The sequence below is a fragment of the Danio rerio genome, chromosome 11, assembly GCF_049306965.1.
Source record: "Danio rerio strain Tuebingen ecotype United States chromosome 11, GRCz12tu, whole genome shotgun sequence".
In the NCBI taxonomy this organism is placed as follows: domain Eukaryota; kingdom Metazoa; phylum Chordata; class Actinopteri; order Cypriniformes; family Danionidae; genus Danio; species Danio rerio.
The window spans coordinates 18,119,800-18,140,446 of NC_133186.1; the positions used below are offsets into that span (position 1 = coordinate 18,119,800).

At 36.5% G+C, this 20,647-nt stretch overlaps 1 protein-coding gene across 1 annotated transcript in view; it reads left to right on the forward strand.

The window, feature by feature from the left end:
* draxina (dorsal inhibitory axon guidance protein a) overlaps window positions 1–15,886 on the forward strand; it is a gene marked incomplete at its 3' end in the record, with an annotated part of 74,223 nt that extends 58,337 nt beyond the window's left edge. Inside the window, 4 exon segments of the mRNA NM_001033727.2 lie at window positions 8,328–8,448; window positions 8,663–8,755; window positions 12,617–12,706; window positions 14,663–15,886. Of these exon segments, the coding sequence (NP_001028899.2) occupies window positions 8,328–8,448; window positions 8,663–8,755; window positions 12,617–12,706; window positions 14,663–14,775 (417 nt within the window).
* Window positions 15,887–20,647: the final 4,761 nt, after the last annotated feature.

A 20,647-nucleotide genomic window follows, 5' to 3' on the forward strand; every position in this document is an offset into this window, starting at 1 on the left:
GTTTCCACTGTCACTTCCGGGGCCTAATCAGGCAAAAGCGGGGCTTACTTGGAGCCAGCGGCCGGCCTTTTTCGGCCCGCTGAATACCTTGGGCCAAAGAGGGCCAACTGGGGCTTCGGGGCAGAGTGAAAGGAGAGGCGGGCACAGTTTTTCCGATTGCATATGACTACATGCGCCATACACATAAATAAAAAATAAATAAATAAATAAATAAATAAGGGAAAGAAAACATCTGGAACAAATTATAGGCTGGGGTCTTTTTGCGTATGATCGCCCTTATGTTTCTCTTTTAAATGTAAGGCTGTTGCATAAAATAATAAAGTAGTTTTAATTTATAAGTTACTTCTTTGCTGCGTCCTCCTTGATGTTTCAATAATGCATAATAATCTTTACACCATATTACAGACACAGCAGACAGTAAAGGTTTTCGAAAGTTTTTGTCAAGATTAAAAGGTGTGTTTGTGCGCGTTTAGATGCCTGTATGTGAGTGTGAGACCGAGGAAAAGAGCGCTCCCTTCACAGCTCTGTTGATGCCGTGACCGGCTTTTTCCTTTTCTTTTTATTGTTTTTATTTATTTTGGAGATAATACACAATATGAATACAACAGAAAGACATTAAACTTTACAAATTTTACAAAAATGTCCACTTTTGTAGGCTCAAAACAATAGTGTCATATCTAGATAAAATAGCCTAGCTATATTGAAATAATTTTAAGAATTACAAATATCAGATATAATAAAGTCACATTAAATAAATAAACCAATATAAAACTAACAAAAGCTAGCTATAACAATTAGGTACTATACCAAACTATTTTAAAACCATATTAAACGTTCGTTTTTCAAAAGCCTCTCTGAAAAAAAACATTTTAGATATTTTCTAAAAACAATAAACACCGGAGAATGTTTTAAATATTATTTATAAAGTATTTGGATACGATGATATTAATCAAATCATGCAAACAGAGCATTTTCGGGGTGAGTGAAAGCAGAAACTAGGTGACCTTTTTTTCTGTCTGGAGCTGCGCAGCACTATTTTGACGCATCGGGGAAAACTGCACATTCAAAATGTGTTCTGTGTCCTCAAACAAGTGCGTATGTTTTTATATGACGTGGTAAAATTAAAAAAGGAAATTTTAAATACATAAAGAGCTTTATTAGTGCATAGCTGCTGAGCGCATCGAAATATAGGTTATATTTCATAACGTGCTGCTCTTATGTGCTGAAACACTGAACACTTTCCTTTACTTAAGATATAATAAGCAACATCTTTAAATAAAGGGAATCACCTATTAAATGTCATAAAGCCTATAGGGAAAAATTCATGTTTCAGTTCTCTCTGGAGCATTTGGGATGAATCTTGGACAGCGTCTGTCTAACTGAGGATGTTATAAAATACATTTTATATCGAGTTATTAACAGCGAATTTTATATATGTGGTTTTATATTATGGATGTGTCAGTGTGCGCTCCCTGCGCTGGGTCCCTCCGTTAGTGGCGAGACCACTGGATTTCGATGCCAACAGCCGGTCAGCGAGTAAATGAATATGATGAATGAGAACACACAGGCATGTGAGTATAGACATACATTGTACTGCTGTACAGTAACGTGTCATTTGTTTGTTTTGGTTGTCCTAATTTTAATAGTTTCGTGATAATGTGGTGTGCTTTATCTGCCTGATTCCCGCTGAAGTGAGCGGATTGAGTGACGTTCGATTCGGGGGATGTTCTGGGGGCGGGGCTGGCATGACGCGCTGCGTGCTACTAGCCCGACAGTGGAAACGCGACATGATTTCGGCCTCACTGCTCAACCTCCAGGGCGATTGGCCCGGCCTGGCCCGATAAAAGCCCTGGCTCGCACTGGCCCGATAGTGGAAATGCGGCTAATGCTCAATTGGTACTAATAGGCCCAAACTGTGCCAAGAAAATATCCCCCACACCATTACACCACCACCACCACCACCAGCTTGAACCATTTATACAAGGCAGGGTTGATCCACGCTTTCAAATTGTTGATGCTAAATTTTAACCCTACTATCCAAATGTTGCAGCAGAAATAAAGACCCATCAGATCAGCTAACATTTTTCCAATCTTCTTTTGTCCAATTTTGTTGAGCCTGTGTGAAGTATAGGCTCAGTAGCTGACAGGAGTGGCACCCGGTGTGGTCTTCTATAATGCTGTAGCTCATCCACCTCAAGGTTTGATGTGTTGTGCATTCAGAGATGCTCTTCTGCTTACCTCGGTTGTAACAAGTAGTTATTTGAGTTACTGTTGCCTTTTTATCAGCTCGAACTAGTCTGGCCATTCTCCTCTGACCTCTGGCATCAACTTCTCTGTAAATCCTAGAGATAGTCGATCAGCATTTTCTGAAATACACAGACCAGCTCGTCTGGCACTAGCAACCATGCCACATTTACTTAAATCACCTTTCTTGCTCGGTTTGAACTGCAGCAGATTGTCTTGATCATGTCTGCATGCCTAAATGCATTGTTGCTGCCATGGGATTGGCTGATTGAAAAATGTGCGTTAACAAGCAGTTGGACAGGTGTGTCTAATAAAGTGGCCAACAAATTTTGAGTTGGTTGTACAACGAAACTACTATAAAGTGCCGTAGGTAAAACTGTAGGTAAAACTGCCGTAGACTTTTGTGTCTGTCATTTTGTATTTTTGTGAATGACATTTTACAAACACATAACTATTAAATTGCAACTTTAAATTCAAAATACAAGTTTTGATTATTTTCTGTGTGCAAATCGGGATATTCAGCTATTAACATAATGTAATGTCTAAACCATGGTTGGCGACGCAGTGGCAAAGAAGGTAGAGAAGGTCGCTGGTTCGAGCCTCGGCTGGGTCAGTTGGCATTTTTGTGTAGAGTTTGCATGTTCTCCCTGTGTTCACATGGGTTTCCTCCGGGTGCTCTGGTTTCCCCCACAGTCCAAAGATATGTGGTTCTGGTGAATTGGGTAGGCTAAATTGTCCGTAGTGTATGAGTGTGTGTGGATGTTTCTCATAGATGGGTTGCGGCTGGAAGCACATCCGCTGCGTAGAAACGTGCTAGATAAGTTGGCAGATCATTCTGCCGTGGCGACCCTGGATTAAAAAAGGAACTGAGCTGAAAAAAAATTTAAAGAATGAACTAAACCAGGGGTGTCAAGCTCAATTCCTGGAGCATCGCAATCCCGCAGAGCTTAGTTCCAGCCCTGTTTCAACACATATAAGGCATCAAACAAGCGTAAAGCAGCGGTCAAACTAGAGTTTGATACTCCAAAATTCTGTCGTGCGGCGCTGCGAATAAGGGCGGGATTAAACAAGTTTATTAGACATTTAAAAAAGCGAGTGATTGCTCCATGTTTTAAATTTCTGTCCAGAGAGTTCATGTTTGGATCCTTGATTGGTCTCATGCAGTTCATTCAGCTGGATCAGCTTTTGAATTGTTGCTCAAAGCATCTTCAGGGAAAACCATGATGTTGTTTTCAAAGCCAGACCTCTTTCTTTGCAAAAAGGTGAAACTGACTAGATTTTTTCAAAGGTTTGTGAAGTAGAGCTGTTCCATCACCTGAAGGCTTACAGTATAATAATTATATAACTGCAGAGAGAATGATAAAAACACCATTATTGTAATTACAAATTTACCAATTTTACTGACAACTTTTATTATTATTATATTTAGAGTATTTCAAATGTTTCAGCCTAAAATAGTTTTTTTTTTATTATTTACTCACCCTATAATAATAAATAAATGAGTGAAAATAGCGATTTACATACACTGTAAAACCACAAAGTCAAGGTAACTAGAACCATTTGAGGAAACCGATTGCAACAAACCATCAAAGTTCAAAAACATTCTAATGAGTACTGTGAACTTTTGAGTTACATATGAGTAAACAAAACAATTTGAGCACAGTAAAACCCAATAAATGAAAAGAATTCAAACCAACTGAGTACTGTAAAACCCAATAAGTTAAGGCAACTCAAACCATTTGGGGAAACCGATTGCTACAAACCATTGAGAGCAATTTGGGGAGAACATACAAATCTCTTTTCAAATGAGTAGAATTAATTTTCAGTAAATTTTGAGTTACTGAAACTACATTCATTTCACTTGATAAAGTAGACTATTGTGTTTTGCAGTGTATGCTTGGCAGACATATTCATGAAAAAAAGTGCTGTTGCATTTATCTGTTTTTGAATAGACATGCCACCTGCTGTACATTTAAGGTACTGCTATATATATGTTCATTTCATCTAGCCTATGCAGTACAGAGTTATGTACAGTTTCTTTCAGTGGCTGTTTTAGGAATTTAAGCTTTGTGAATATTTGTTTGTCATTTATTAAACAGTGACTCTATACAGTGTTAAACAGATGTATTATATTTCTACTTTGATTAGTTCTTTATTTTCTTGTACACACACATATTCTTTCTGTCTCAGATATTCTATGCCAGCGGTGAAACCAAAATGATCATTTTGCTGATTTTTAACACAAATTAAAGACAGCAACACCCCTGTGTATGGAACAAAATCAATGCCAAAAGTCTTGAATTAAAAAGCTTGTTGAATATCACAAACTGAAAAAAATAATACACCGTATTAACATGTTCTTGCATTTTAATGACTTGAATTCCAGGGTTTGTATTTTTAGGTCCTGAAATTTAACATATATGTTTATTTAAGCTGTGAATATTTCAACGAAAAATATTTCAAACACGTTTTCATACTTAAAAATTCAATAATTCATATTCAATTTTTCAGATTTCACTTACAAAATATTCAATACCCTTTAAAAATACAATGTATAATATTCAAAAGGTAATTTTCAGTTCATTTTATTTTAGTTCAAATATTCGCTTCCGTAAATTCAGTGAATCAAATTCGACTGTTAAAATTCAACATTACATCCGGGAACTGCAGGAGAAGCAATAGATTGCAGATTGAAGATCGCCAGCTGCTCTAGCTTTCACCAGCAGGTGGAGATGGAATAATGTAAGATTTTTAACCCAGTAAACAGGCGAGAAAAAGGCTAATAAAGGCACAAAAGTAGCATTTAGTATTAATATCAATGCCTTGGACATTATAAATGATAAAAAGTATGAGTAAAATGAGTAAATGCGGTTTTAGTCATCTATATTTGCCCTTATGTAACAGAAGCCATCTGGTGATCGCGTAAATCTCAGTCCTCGGATCCAGCGACAGACGTTGTTCTGCAATCTTTAGCATCCTCGGAGCTTGTCTCCCATGCCGGCTCGCTCCCTGCTCGGACCGGTGCGGTTACTTGCACATAAACCGTCTTTTGATGAATATGATGTTACACATTGTCTATCTTTATTGACTCTTTCTTCCATAGACGCAAAGTATTATATAGTGAGCTAAAGAATATAAACGTAAGAGAAACAGGAGAGGAAATATTATAATAGTAATACAAAATAGATAAACATTGACAGGGCTAAGAACAATTAGAGATTTTATGAGAATGTCACAGAAAACAGTTTACTTGGAACTGTTAAACAGAGTTCAGGTATGATTTAAGGTTGGTTATGGATGGGGCGTCTAATTTAAAATAATTTAACATAACGTGCGAATGCATGGTTAAGATGGCTTTGCGTCTATGGAAGAAAGAGTCAGTAGATAATATAGACAATGTTTAACATCATATTCATCAAAAGACGGTTTATGTGCAAGTAACCGCACCGGTCCGAGCAGGGAGCGAGCCGGCATGGGAGACAAGCTCCGAGGATGCTAAAGATTGCAGAACAACGTCTGTCGCTGGATCCGAGGACTGAGATTTACGAGATCACCAGCTGGCTTCTGTTACATAAGGGCAAATATAGATGCCTGAAATGCATTTACTCATTTTACTCATACTTTTTATCATTTATAATGTCCAAGGCATTGATATTAATACTAAATCCTACTTTTGTGCCTTTATTAGCCTTTTTCTCGCCTGTTTACTGGGTTAAAAATCTTACATTATTCCATCTCCACCTGCTGGTGAAAGCTAGAGCAGCTGGCGATCTTCAATCTGCAATCTATTGCTTCTCCTGCAGTTCCCGGATGTAATGTTGAATTTTAACAGTCGAATTTGATTCACTGAATTTATAGAAGCGAATATTTGAACTGAAATAAAATGAACTGAAAATTAACTTTTGAATATTATACATTGTATTTTTAAAGGGTATTGAATATTTTGTAAGTGAAATCTGAAAATTGAATATGAATTATTGAATTTTTAAGTATGAAAACGTGTTTGAAATATTTTTCGTTGAAATATTCACAGCTTAAATAAACAGATATGTTAAATTGCAGGACCTAAAAATACAAACCCTGGAATTCAAGTCATTAAAATGCAAGAACTTGTTAATACGGTGAATTATTTTTTTCAGTTTGTGACATTCAACAAGCTTTTTAATTCAAGTCTTTTGGCACTGATTTTGTTCCATAATTCGGTTTCAACTTGTGAGTGGTGAATACTTACAGTACATGTGTGTGTGTGAAAGAGGCTGTGTGGACTGTCTGAGCGCACTCACACATGACGGTAGTCACTATATGCAATTTAAAGCAAAAGTCACAATTAACAATTGGTCCCTTAACAATATTTTTAGCCAATCAGCTTTCTTATGTTTATAATCACTCTCATTAATCGGTGATAATTTTTTTTGCGTGTGCAGCGAAAATAAATAATATAAATAATAGCAAAGTGGCCAACACCAATCTAAATAATATTTGTATTTTTAAAATAGCAGAGAGGTAGCCACGCATATTTAATTATTTTTTTTATCTGATTATGAGCCTAATCAAACAAGATCTTGAGAAGATGAAACTGTGCAAATGGATCAAGATACCAAGAGACAGAAGCAAATTGGCCAGAAAACATGAGAGAAGAGGTAAAGGCTCTTCTTGAAAATTAGACTGAGTAAGTCATTTAATTACTAATTTTCACTTGGCACACAATAGTAAAGTCGACTGAATAGTGATTATTCATATGATTTATGTTTGTAGCTACATGTTTTTATTATCCTGACTGACCCATAACGTTTTATGGCACAAATTAATTAAAAAGAGTTCTAAAATGTTATGCTCTTTTTTTTTCGCTATCACCATTTTAAGAACGTCAAGTTCTGGGATAACTGAAATTTTGTGGGGGACAATGGTCACAGTAACTTTTATACATTCATGTGTAGATAATGTCATACAAATAAACTGTATTAAAAGTTATTCAAGTGATATTGGAATTAATAGCAGCATTCATTCATTCTTTTTTTTTTCCAGCTTAGTCCCTTTATTAATCTGAAAAAAATCTTCATTCAAAGGGCTATTCACTCCTTCCCCTTAGCCTTACGCTTACAAGCTAAAGAGAATTGGGACACCCCTAACCCTTGGCGTGAACGCGCAAAACAAGGGGTAAGGGGAAGGGCTGAGGGGTAGAATTGGAATTGGGCCTTAATTCACAACAAAAACAAATTCTTGCTTTCACAACAAAAACTTTTCAAACTGATAACAAAGAAATTAGTCACACTCAATCTCTCACCAGAGCCTCTCAAAATGTACTGCATGTATCCCTCAGAGTATGTTAGCTGTTTTAGAGTTAAAACAATAAAGGCTGGAGAGGTGGGCTCCGAAGTATGACATTAAGGGGTCTTGATATGTAAATATGTGAAACTTCCAACAAGGAACATACTCAAGATAAAAGTGGAATTTGAATTTATAACATTTGGCTTTACTGAATGTGTCCCACAACCTACAGCTAATTTTGCTCAGAAAAACAGAGACAGTCCTTGCTGCAGCTTGAGGACATAGCCTACTTGACCAGGTCCATTACATAGTAGAAAAACATTTACACCTCTCCCAACCCTAAACCCAACCGTCACGGTAGCATGGACATTATGTTGGTGGGGGTTACAATGTCTACTACGTTTTGGACCTGGTCCAGTACGTCATCGTGATACAGACTGCAGCGAGGACATCTTGGAGAAACAGAGCAAAGCTTTGTTCAAAATAATTTTTTCATGACCATTAGGTGGCTCTGTCTCTAAACTTGGTTCTTGTGATGCCTTGTCTGACTATGTGAGCCAGGGCAGGCTCAAAATAACTCAAGTTAAGATTGTGTATATATTATTAAGTATCTTATAGACTTTCTTTGTTAAATTTGGACCACATTTTAACACTCATTGCATGTGCAATATTCATTGCTGACATTTTTTTCCACAGCTGTTCAGGGATGTAAATTTAGCATAAAGTTATTATATGCTGTTTTAAATTAACACTTTGCTAAAAGTGACATCACATGGGTCACCCAGAATAAACTTATTTAATCATGTTTTGTTCAGAAGTCAAGCCAAGGCAGGACTCAAGGTGAAGTGATGCCCACTCTGGACATGACCCTCTTTGACTGGACTGATTATGAGGATATGAAGCCTGCAGACAGTTGGCCATCAAACAAAAGAAAAGGTAAGAAAACACATTTTCAAAGTTAAATCAGTAAGACTTATTTTAAAATTAGCTTCCTTTAGAAGTTGTATGTCAAGATATATACTGTGATTAAAAATGTGATTTTAATATTGAATAAATTTTCTCTAGATTATAATTATTATTATTATTATTCACATCTGAGCATAAATAACCTGCAAACTCACAGAAAGTGGTCTGTCTGTTTTCCTAAAAGATAAACGTCGCAGCAAAAACAAGAGCAATGGAAACACAACAACTGAGGCTGGAATTGTTGAACCATGTGACCATCATCTTGACTGCCTTTCTGGTCAGTGCATTCAGTACTTCTTTCCCCCAGCCCAAATATAGCTTTTTGATTTAATAGGGTTTCACTTGTGTATCTTGAAATATTTTTTTTTGTTCTGAATCACTCAGTTGTTTATTTCCTTTTTTCAATTTAGAATAAAACTGAACCTTTAATTGTCATTTATAAGGGATTTATAGGCATAAATTATCCTCACATCAGATTAGGTCACAAAAGTTGTTTTAATTTACATTTATTAAAAAACAAAGCAACTATTATTATGTACCTCAATAATAATAAATGCTAATTTTAGTAGTTTCTCTAAAAGGCCATGAAACTCTCTGTCTCACACCTCTAGTTTGAAAAAAGTAAGGATAGTGGGTGTACCCAGCTTTGTTAAGACGTGGAAGTCCAGCGGATTTTCGTTACTTGTGTAAAACTCAGCCCGATGAGGCTTTATACAGATCGTGCTTACCGAATTTTTATATTACTCGTGTCTGTGCTTGGAACGTATGGTTTATTTTCACAGCGTTATTCAGCATAATCTCTGCATGAATTCACAGACTGCTCTTGTGTGTCTCCCTCGTGCAACTCTCTTGCTTCATTTCTCGTTCTCTTTCTTTTTTTCCTTTTCCCTCCATACCCGAGATATCACGAGAGTAGAAACCAACTTTATTTAAACATATTTTTAACATTAATAATAAATATTATAACATAATATTCCCCTTCCTCTTAGAAATGTCCTTATTTTTAAAATTTTTTTCAACTTACTTTGTCATTACAGAATAGTGATAATAGTATATTCTCCCAAATTGCATAGCAAAAACACCAGCCAATAACTGAAAACAATAAAACAATCTGTCAACACTGCAACATAGCCCTAAAACCAATTATACAGACTTACAACAGTGGTTAGTAACAACACACACCCATATCCCTAGACAAACAGCTTAAAAGTATAACCAAGGCAAAGCAGTTCAGTGACAGTACGTAATCTAGTAGAGTTGAAAGTCTTTCAAGTAAGCAGGTGGTCGATGTGACCGTATATGTCTGTGTGTTGTGACAGAAGGCACTGGGGCCCGAGTTGGTCCTTCCCCAACCACTAAGGTTGGCGCTTGGCTGTCTGCACTACGGGTGGTGTGGGAGCAATGACTCTTGCATTCGCAGGCACAATATCCTGTAAAGAGCTGTATTCCACCACAAGTTTGTTTGTTTCTGGCAAGTGTGATCCGGCGGGGGGCCCAGGGGTCACTGGCGTAAAAAAGGGGAGAAGGAGAACTGATAGCGTGTTCAGGGTTGTTGGTTTGGGGATGGGCTAAGGTGAGGGGTGAGTGCATGTCTGTGAGTGATTAGTGATATATGGCTTCATACAGTTATAGTGAATGACTTTAGGCTTTGTATGCGGTTTGGATGTGTCACGAACAGTGAAATCTACAGGGATCAAGGTACCAGGCGGTGCGACTGACTGTAGAACTTTATAAGGACCCACCCAGTAAGGATGAAGTTTATTATGCATGTTGGCCGGGTCATCAATGAGCACCCTGTCACCAGGTTGGTAGGGGCTGTATTTAACATGCCAATCTTTATAATGTCGCTGACGTTCTTGTCTCTAAAAGCAGTTGCTGAACGATGAGCAGCAGACAATCTTTGGCGTAGTGAATTGGCAAATGCTGCAGGCGTGCAGGTTTACTTCAGGCGTCACTGAAGTGACAATGGAGCTATTATGAGACAGTATGTCTCAGTATGTGGGACCCGGGCCTCACCGCTATGCGCTAAGTAAATTGGTGTAAACCCTGTGCTGGAATGATTCATTGTAATTTTGAGATGTGACGTATTATTGCGGAAAAGCTTCGGTCACTAAGCTAGCCAGTTCGGTTGCATAAACCTGAAGGGGTTCCTGAGATTTGCGTGGTCAAGCATTCAGATATGTTTGAAATGTGGCAAAAAATGTTGCACATCCAAAAACAGCACTCAATCTGGCTGAATCTTAGATCATAGTCGGTCTTAAGAGCAGGAGAAAGTGACTGCCAGTATGCAAATGCAGGTTCTGTTAGTTTAGCAGGAAGGAGTGCAGCTTTATCAGGTGGTGTGGCAGAGACATTCAATGCAACTACAAATCTCTGTATCCATGAGCCAAATGATTCAACACCATCACCCGAAAAAGGAGCAGGAAGATCTATCCTAAAATGGCGCATTTAAATTTGCAGCAAGCATCGCGTTTTGTGGCTGCGGCTGCAATATTGTCGTCGTCAGACATTCACGTGTGAGCAGCGGCAGCAAAGGGGGGAGAAAGAGGGGAAAAAAACGGCACGTAGTCCAGCTTGCAAAAAAATTATAGCTCGTAAAATATTGTGAACAATACAAACGTGCCAGCAAGTCAATGTGATTGTATTTTGTATAAGTACAAAGTCAAGCAGAAAACATCCATACAAAAAACGAAAGCACAGATAGCCAACCGCGCTGCCACTAGTGTAAAACTCGGCCCGATGAAGCTTTATACAGTTCGTGCTTACCGAGTTTTATCCGTGGGTTCTTGGCTATTACCCGGTCTGTTAAGGCCATTAGATAGAAAAGTCCCAATCAACTTCTGTCCTTGGAACGTTTATTTTCACAGCGTTATTCAGCATAATCTCTGCATGAATTCACAGACTACTTTTGTGCATCTCCCTCGTGCAACTCTCTCGCTTCACTTCTCGTTCTCTTTCTTTTTTCCTTTCCCTCTGTACACGAGATATCGCGAGAGTAGAATCCAACATTATCTAAACACATTTTTAACTCTTACACTTGCATAAAAAAACTAATTTACACCGGTTACCCAAACACAGACGCAGGGGAGATGGACAGCGATTCAGAGAGCAGCGTTTACAGCGTATCTGAGATTCCACCAAATTTCCCTCAGTCACATTATCTGGTTGATGACAGTGCTGGTCATTTTTAATATTTCAACTTTGAAAAAGTGAACTGTTGTAATCTTAGCATGCTACATCTGTTGTGAAAACATTGGTCTGGCACCCCACCTCACACTGCACTTCGGGTTCAGAGCAGTTCTGTTCATATGCATGCAAATGCGGCAGACTAAAAAAGTTTTGCATTTTGCTGCGTTGTAAAGTTCAAGGTTTGTGAACTCTGACCAGCAAAATCACATCACGTGATTGCATGAAATCAATAGAAGATCAAAACACGACCTCTCAGTATAGAAATTTAAAATATGGACCAGACACTTGCTTTCTTTAATTTTGCATGCTCAAACTCTAGTTTGACCGCAGCTTTACACTGTGGTGAAGGTTTTCTTGGGCCACTTTCATTCAATCACCTGTTAGCACAATGCCTGACAGCTATCAATATTTGAACATAGGTGCAGTTAGTGAACCTAAATAACTTTGCCATAAGCTTGTATGGTTCAAGAGTGGTTCAAGGAACATGCTGGTGAATTTCTCTTAATGCCTTAGCTTGTGAATTCACCCAACACTTGTCTTTTTATTCTTGTTTATGTAAAGCACTTTAAATTGCCACTGTGTATTAAATGAACTATATAAATAAACTTGCCTTGCGTTGACATTAACCCAATTGTGAATTTGTGGTTTAAGTTGGAAAAGTGGGTCAATTCTACATTATAACCACCCCGCCAATTTTTTGGGCTGAAGGTGTTTATAATGTAGCAGCATACCAGGGTAGTTTATATATCGAGTGGTCAGGATTTTGTAAAGTGTTACATTTGGGTAGGAATGATATGTAGTAGTGGGTGAGAACTCATTTTTTAAGGTTTTAATGATTTATTTTTTTTTTTGTTGTTCAACATAAGTGGTTGGATAAACATGGATAAAACATGATAAATAATGTCTGATATTGTTTACATTTAAACTTTTCTTATTGTGCTTCGACCAGGTTCCTGTTGTGACCTCAGAGAATTTGAATGTAAACCTCACAACCGTGGCCTAAATAACAAGTGTTTTGATGACTGCATGTGTGAGGAGGGTGGGTATGACTATTTCATTTTGTTTTTTGTTAGAGACACTAGAGAACTAGATAAAGAATAAGAAACATGTCCGTGTCAAATCACCAATAACATTTAAATTAATTAGTATTTTACACAAAGATATGTATATATAAATTTTATTTTTTAGGACTAATAAGATTTTTACAATAAAGCACCCCTATTAAGGATTTTGAAAACTATTTTGTTTTTGAGATTCCCCAAGAACAGGCTGACATGTATGCAAGGTCACAAACTAATTATTTGTCTTAAAATATGCATGTATTTTTACCTTATTTGCTTTATGACTCTCAAACAAGTTACTCAACTGAACATTTTGCTGTAATTGGTTCAATTGTGATTGGTCTACTGCATGCCACACATTTTGGAAAGAGAAAGCATGCAACAAGTGGGCAGACACTCTGCTAAAGTTTCATGTTGAAATCAAGATGAAAAGGCTTTGTATGTGTTTTGAAAATAAATGGTTTTAAATGTGCAGTATGTAAGTTTGACACCCAGTGGTTAAACTAGGTATTGCTGGATCAAAAAAAAAAAAAAAAAAAACGCTAGAGCAGGTTGCCAGACTGAGGACCAAAGGGAGTGATTTAATAGCTGATTAAAGACTGATTTAAATCATGTTCTAAATAAAAGGAACAGCATGTGATAAAAGGAATATTTCCATATTAAAAGAAGTTTTTGTCTTAACCAACACCTGAAATTTATATCTTAGAAACAGCTTTTATTTCTTGCAGCTGAACAACAGAAAACTGACAATGATCAGCTCAGGTACACCTGATGTACTTTATTTAGTGTTAAATGCTACTAATGTTAGTTTGAATGTTAGTTTGAATGCCATTTTACATAACATTTATTGCTATAATGAAAGCAGCAGCAGATCTTCACCTCAGATCTTGAAAATAAAATAAACCATTTGAAATTGAACTTTAGAACTATGACTCAAAACCCACACATATCAGTGATTCAGCTTGTACAATAATAATGTTAAAGAGGGTTAATATGTATTATGTAGATTATAAACCTTACCATTTCATTGGCGTTCTGTCTGGTGCAAACAGCCAAATTGCGTATCACTGCAAATCTCATCACGTAGCATGTTGTTAGGACACGGGTTACAATGTAACCTGCTCACCTATTGTTTACATTCGTAGTATTTAAATGATTTGCTAATTAATAACCCCTTCATGTGGAACTCTGAATCTGTGTCTCATTTCGGAGGCTGCTACTGTCCACCGGAGGTTGCATTTTGGTCATGGGCACATACTTTGAAAGCCTTTCTGACTGAATGAATGAAGACAACCTGAGGTGCTGAAATAAAATTGGCTAAAGTGGCATTGGGTGGGTTAAAATAACTAAAACAAAGACAGCTGTTCCAGAACTTAACAGACATTTTCAAAGCAGAATAACTGACTTAAGCATTGTTTTTCAGATAAACAATTATGTTCACTTAGCATGCTTCTGAAATATCTGCAAACATATTATGGTATTTTTATGTTTTAGAGAAGTCAAAAACTTTCACACAGCACCTTTAAGTCTAAACTGTACTCTGAATTAACTCTTTCTTTCGAGAAAAAATAACTTAATTTACTGTGCACTTCAAGATTTAAAACTTTTCAGAATAGTTTTTTTTTTCATTTAGAGCTGTCAATCACTACATGAAATATAGTTTTAAAACCTAAAGTCAAATGTTAAACAGTCAAAATGTTAAACTTCTGTTTAACATTTGACTTTAGGTAAGCGTCCAGAATTAAAGTGCCCTGATTATGGGTTTTTGAAAATTATATTTTAAGTAGTGATTGACAGCTCTAAATGAAAGAAAATATTCTGTACATTTTTATATCTTGAAATCTCTTTTCCACTCATATTTCAAATAAATTCACAACACAAAGTCTTCTAAATGAATGATGAAAGCAGTACAAATGTATTTTATTTTTTTTTAGGTCTCCGATGTTACGCCAAGTTCCACCGCAAGCGGAGAGTGACCCGAAGACGTGGTCGCTGTGTGGACCCTGAATCAGTCAACAGCAACCAAGGAGCTTTTATTACCGTCTGACTGTAACAAATGCAGTATAAAGACAGATGAGAGCCTATACCCTAATACCCCATTACCAGACATGCAAGACTTGCTCATCGAATGTGTTTACATAAACTACACAATTACTGCTGATATTTTTTATTTAAATTATAAGTAATTTATCCTTTGGAAACACTAAAAGACAAACTAAATTTACAAGTTATAGTTCAAAGAACCAGAATTAACAGTGTCATTTGATAAACTTAAGAAAGAGATAAAGAAATCCTAGAAGGCACAGGATGTCAAAACATGACATCAGATTGATGTTGTACCCCAACATCATGGGACGTTGCATTTTGTTTGGAAATGAAAATCAGGTTGACGTCAGAATCCAAAGTCAGGCCAGCGTCAATGTCCAATGTCAAACAGACGTTGCATTTTGGTTACTTTCCAACACAATCTAAAAACGATAAAATATCAATGTCTTATAATGTTACAGCTTGACGTTGTGTGGATGTTACCAATATGACATTGGACTTTGGTGATTGAATGTCAGTAATTGACATCAATATGGTGGTTTAAGATGTTGGCCCGACTTTGGATTTTGGTCACTTTCCAAACCAACAAAATATCAATGTCATTTCACAACGTTTTTGGACGTCAAAATAACATTGTCATTAGATGCTTATGACCTAAATCTAACCTGATATTAATGTTTTAAGATGTTGTGTGTCTGCTTGGGTGTTTTCCCTTCCTTGAAAACATTTCTGAAGTTTTGCTTTTTTTTAGCTGTTAGCTGTTTAGCTGTTAAATTAAATTTTATTTATAATAATTTGGCACCCTTGCCCTTGAATATAAGTGTGATCAGCACATTACTAGACATCATATAACTATTTATCTAGGGAACAACTCATAAGTTCTCGTGATTTATGCTTGTTTTTTTTCCAATAATGGCATTTATTGAATAATGTATGTATAGTGTATTTTGCTAGATAGTCACCTGAAAATAAACATTTACTGTAAATACCTCCTCAAACTATCCAAGATGTTGGTGATATTTTTTCTTCAGTAGAACAGTAAAGATTTTTAGCTAAACATGTTGTCCTCTGGTATACATTAAATGTAAGTCAGTTGATGTTGTTACTTTGAGGTACAAAAATACGCAAGCAAAACGTAATTCATTCATTCATTTTTTTTGTCGGCTTAGTCCCTTTATTAATCCGGAGTTGCCTCAGCAGGATGAACCGCCAACTTATCCTGCACGCTTTTACACAGCGGATGCCCTTCCAGCCACAACCCATCTATGGGAAACATCCACACTCTTACACTACGGACAATTTTAGCCTACCCAATTCACTGGTACCGCATGTCTTTGGACTGTGGGGGAAACCGGAGTACCCGGAGGAAACCCACGCAATCGCAACTGAGCCGAGGTTCGAACTAGTGACCTTCTTGCAGTGAGGCGACAGCAGAGTCAGAGAGTATGCAAGTGTAGGGATTATTTATGTTTTGCATGCATGCATGTTTTTTTTTTTTCTCTCAAAGTAATGGCACCCACTGACCACCATTATATACCAGAGGACTACAGTTTCAGCTAAATATTGTTTTTACTGTTTTACTGAAGAAACATTTTACCTAAATTTTGGGTTGCCTGAGGGTGAGAAATTGAACAGCTTATTTTAACTTTTAGGTGAAAATCTTTTACTTTAAAGTAGTTTAAGCACAAAAGGAGTTCCATGACTTGATTCTTGACCCTGTTTAATGAACCTGACTCAACAGGATATCTCATATCTGTATCCAGATGAAAAAAATATGATAAGCTTACTGATAGACCTATTATGCAAGTTGGTAAACGTTTTTGCATGTGAGAACAAAATGGCATATTTGATTAAAGTTTTTAAACACAAATGGCATCTTTATACATATTTCAAATTAATTAAACTTAAAAACTAATAATGAGCCTTGAAAAATGTGCATTATAGTTAAACATAAATCAATCCTTGCTTTAAGTCAACCTACAGTATACATGTACAGATATTGTTCATCTTCCCATGAGGGTTGAACAATTTTCAGACTTCAAATTTTGAATAGCTTTAAAATCAACCCAGGCTCATTCGGAAAAACTTACTGCTAGATACCTTCCTGGAGATCGCCAAATACGTTCCAGGAGCTACGTTTTTTTTTTTTTTTTTTTTTTTGCAGTTTTTGTTTTAGCAAATCCACCAGAGGCCGCTGTGCATGCTTTTTAGGATCTCAAATTTCCTTCTCCAGTGCCATTGCGCCTGCTGTTCTAGCGTGAATCCATTAAAGGCTTGACTGACCCACCCTCCTCCTTCCCTAAACCCAACCAATATTGTTTCCATAAGCACTGATTGGCCCGCCCAACCATTCCCTAAACCCAACCGACGGTTTTAAAAAGCAATCCAGAAAAAGAAAAGCCCTCGTCTGACTTTCACTATGTTTTCTCACCCTGTTACATACTTGTTTATTTTATCATTTGGCTTCTGTTTTTCAATTCAATTCAATTCAGCTTTATTTGTATAGCGCTTTTACAATGTAGATTGTGTCAAAGCAGCTTCACATAAATGGTCATAGTAAATGGAACAGTGTGGTTCATGTCTTAGTGTTTAAGTACAGTTCAGTTCAGTTTAGCTCAGTTCAGTGTGATTTAATCATTACTGAGAGTTCAAACACTTAAGAGCCAATTCATCGATGCGTAGCTCTACCAATCCTGAACCATGCGAGGCAGTGGCAACCATGCGAGGCAGTGGTTTTTGTCTTACCTGCTTTCTGAAATGATTCTTCGCTAGACTCGAACCCCATCGTCATAGTCAACTCCTCTCTGCATCTTAAGTCCGCCAAAGTACTTGTCGAGCTAACTGGCAAAACTGGTAACAGCGGGAAAGCCATCCACACGAAGGTACGCGGTCAGCTGGTGAGCACGAAAACCGGGTCATACTGCATCGTAGCGTTTATTTTAAAGACGAAATGCAGCCATCATACTTCCGGCTACATAATTTGTGATCTCTAAAAACGTATATAGGGCTACGTTTTCAGAAAAGCCATCCACACGCAGTCAGTGGAATTTGATGGAGGATCTGAGCAACACATTTACATCCAATTTATGCTTGGGCCCTTGGAATTACTTTATAGTACACAAGATACCCATTTTGTGTCATTTTGATGCACAAGGTGCATCCTTGCTATAGTTAGATGCATTGTTATAAAAGGATTATTCTAATTACAGTTTAGTAAATCTGGTCTTTTAAATTGTACTTCACTATTCTGACAGTGAGTAACTTAACTCTACAGTCTGCTCCTATAATTAAAAAATAAGCCATTTTAAATCATAAACAAGTTGCCCAAACCTGCTGTTTAAATGTTTACAGGCTTTTTTCTTCTGATTTGTAATGTTGAATCACTGTCGATAACTTTAGCCACTCTTCTATTCTGAACTCTGTGGTTAATTTGTGTGACTTATTTGTAATATATACTTTATTTATTGTTGTACCAAACAGCTTTCTTCATTTAGATATCTTATTGTAGACTGGAAATGTGGACTTCTAATCGTCTGTGTGTCCTGACTGAAAGATAAGTGAGTTTTATCTATAGGTTAGAGGGATAGAGATGGACCAAGGAGAATTAAGGAAAAGATAAATGAGTTGTCATTTTAAATCACTGAGCTTCTTTATGACTTTTGGCTTCATCTCTGTGTCCCATCGCTGTCTTGATTAAACTGTTTGATAGACTTAAGTTAGTGGGGCTAGAGACACTTTAGTCTTTGTAACATCCTTTTTGTCTTAAAGTATATTTTTTTCTTAAAATGTAAGCTCCCCAATTGTCAATTATTTTTACCTGAAAATCTCTAAATAAACATCACTAAGAACACTAACATTGTAACAGCATTTTCATTTATTTTATACATGTTCTAATGCAATTTAACTGTGATATGTTGTACATATTATTGCAGGTATTTACGTCACAACAGCATTATTGTCTTTTACCCAAACTAGCACATCCTAAAGACCTGTTGTCTATTTTATTAATGACATTGTCATGAGATTTACAGAGCTAACTGCCCACACAAAACTGAAACAAATACTACCTCTACCTTAAAACCTATAACTTTCTTAAAGACAGCATTTTTTTTCTACAACCCCTGGCAAAAAGTATGGAATTACCACTTTTGGAAGATGTTCATTCAAATGTTTAATTGTGTAGGATAAAAAATATACATGCCACAAAACTTTATATTCAACAATCCATCCTTCTGGCTGTATGAAACTCCTTAAAAAAAGAAAGAACATTGTATGTGTAACATTGTAACATGGAATCACCAAATAAAAACACCACTAGTACTTTGTTGCAGCACCTCTGGCTTTTATAACAGCTTAAATTCTTTGAGGCGTTGATTCTCTGTAACTATGACAAACAGTATTCTTCATCAATCTGTCTCCATCTTTATCTTATTAGCAGCCAGATCGGCTTTGCAAGTTTAAGCTTTGTCATGGACCATTTTCTTTCATTTCCACCAAAGATTTTCAGTTGGATTGTGGTCTGGACTATTTGCATGCCATACCATTGACATTCTGTGGGCTCTATTTTAACGATCTAGGCGCACAGTCTAAAGCGCATGGCGCAAAAGCATTAAGGGCATCTCCGAATCCACTTTTGCTATTTTAAGGATGGAAAAATTCGGTCTGCTGTGCAGTGCATGGTCTAAAAGGGTTGTGCTTATTCTCTGTTGTAGGTGTGTTTTGAGAATAAACTAGTCAGAGTCTCATCTCCCATTCCCTTTACAAGCAGTTGCGTCACGCCATGGAACATTTGCTATCTACATGGCGGACTTTGTAAGTGGAAAAACTGAATGCTTCACTAGCGAGAAAACAGTTAAACAGAGCATCTGCAGCATGAGGATAATGAACAAGCCTCCTACAATTGGCCTTTACTTTCACTTTCTGTCTTTCATGGATAAGAAAATATTTTCATTCAAGCAAAAATAAAGTCATATTAGTTCAATAACTTAATACTAAAACTCCTTAAAGCAAAAAGATGCAATCTGTAATTATTTTTTATATATCATGCCAAAATTTTGAAATCACAACAAACTTTAAAAAAGATTAAAATGAACCCTATGAAATGTTTTTCTTTTTTTCAACAATTTAAAGGCTTACACTAAGTCATAAAATCTAATAATGAAAAGTGTGATTAAAACTGTTCTGTAACAAACAGATATTAAAATAAACATTCTGTTACAGCCATTCTATTCAAACTCAGTTTGCGTTAAAGTGCAATTTTACCTCTGTTTTTATATCTTACTCATTGATTTGAATTGTGTAATGTAAAAACAAGCAACAAATAATAACTTACTCTGAAGTTGCTTATCATTGAACAGATTTTTTTCCTTTCAATTTAGAGTGAGCAACTTACATTTGATTGATATTTAGTCCTCAAAGTTGAATGGACAACATGAATATCAGTAAGTTTGAGCATGGTAGAGCAAAATCACAAAAACACTTAGGAGTTTGTTTCTAACTCCATGAACTTTTGCAGAGCTTTAACAGCAATTTTCATGATCACTTTTTAGAGGATTTTAAATGTATATTTGACCCTGGGATAAGTGATATTCAGGACATAAAAATCCCTATTAGCAGAGCAAAAGCATTTGACACATTCCTCAAGTACAACCGACCTTTTCCTCTAACACCACAGCCACATACATTATTTCCTTTGGCAGAAGATTTTGTGTTCTCCTCTAATGGTTCAACATTCATTCCTTTCACTGCCTCCATCATCAGTTGTTTAACAGAGAAAAAACAAGTATGAATTGGAAAAATGACCAAATTTACAAAGCATGTCAGTTAAAAATTAATCAGTTTTAAACAAAGGTGTGCCCACATCCAAATACATG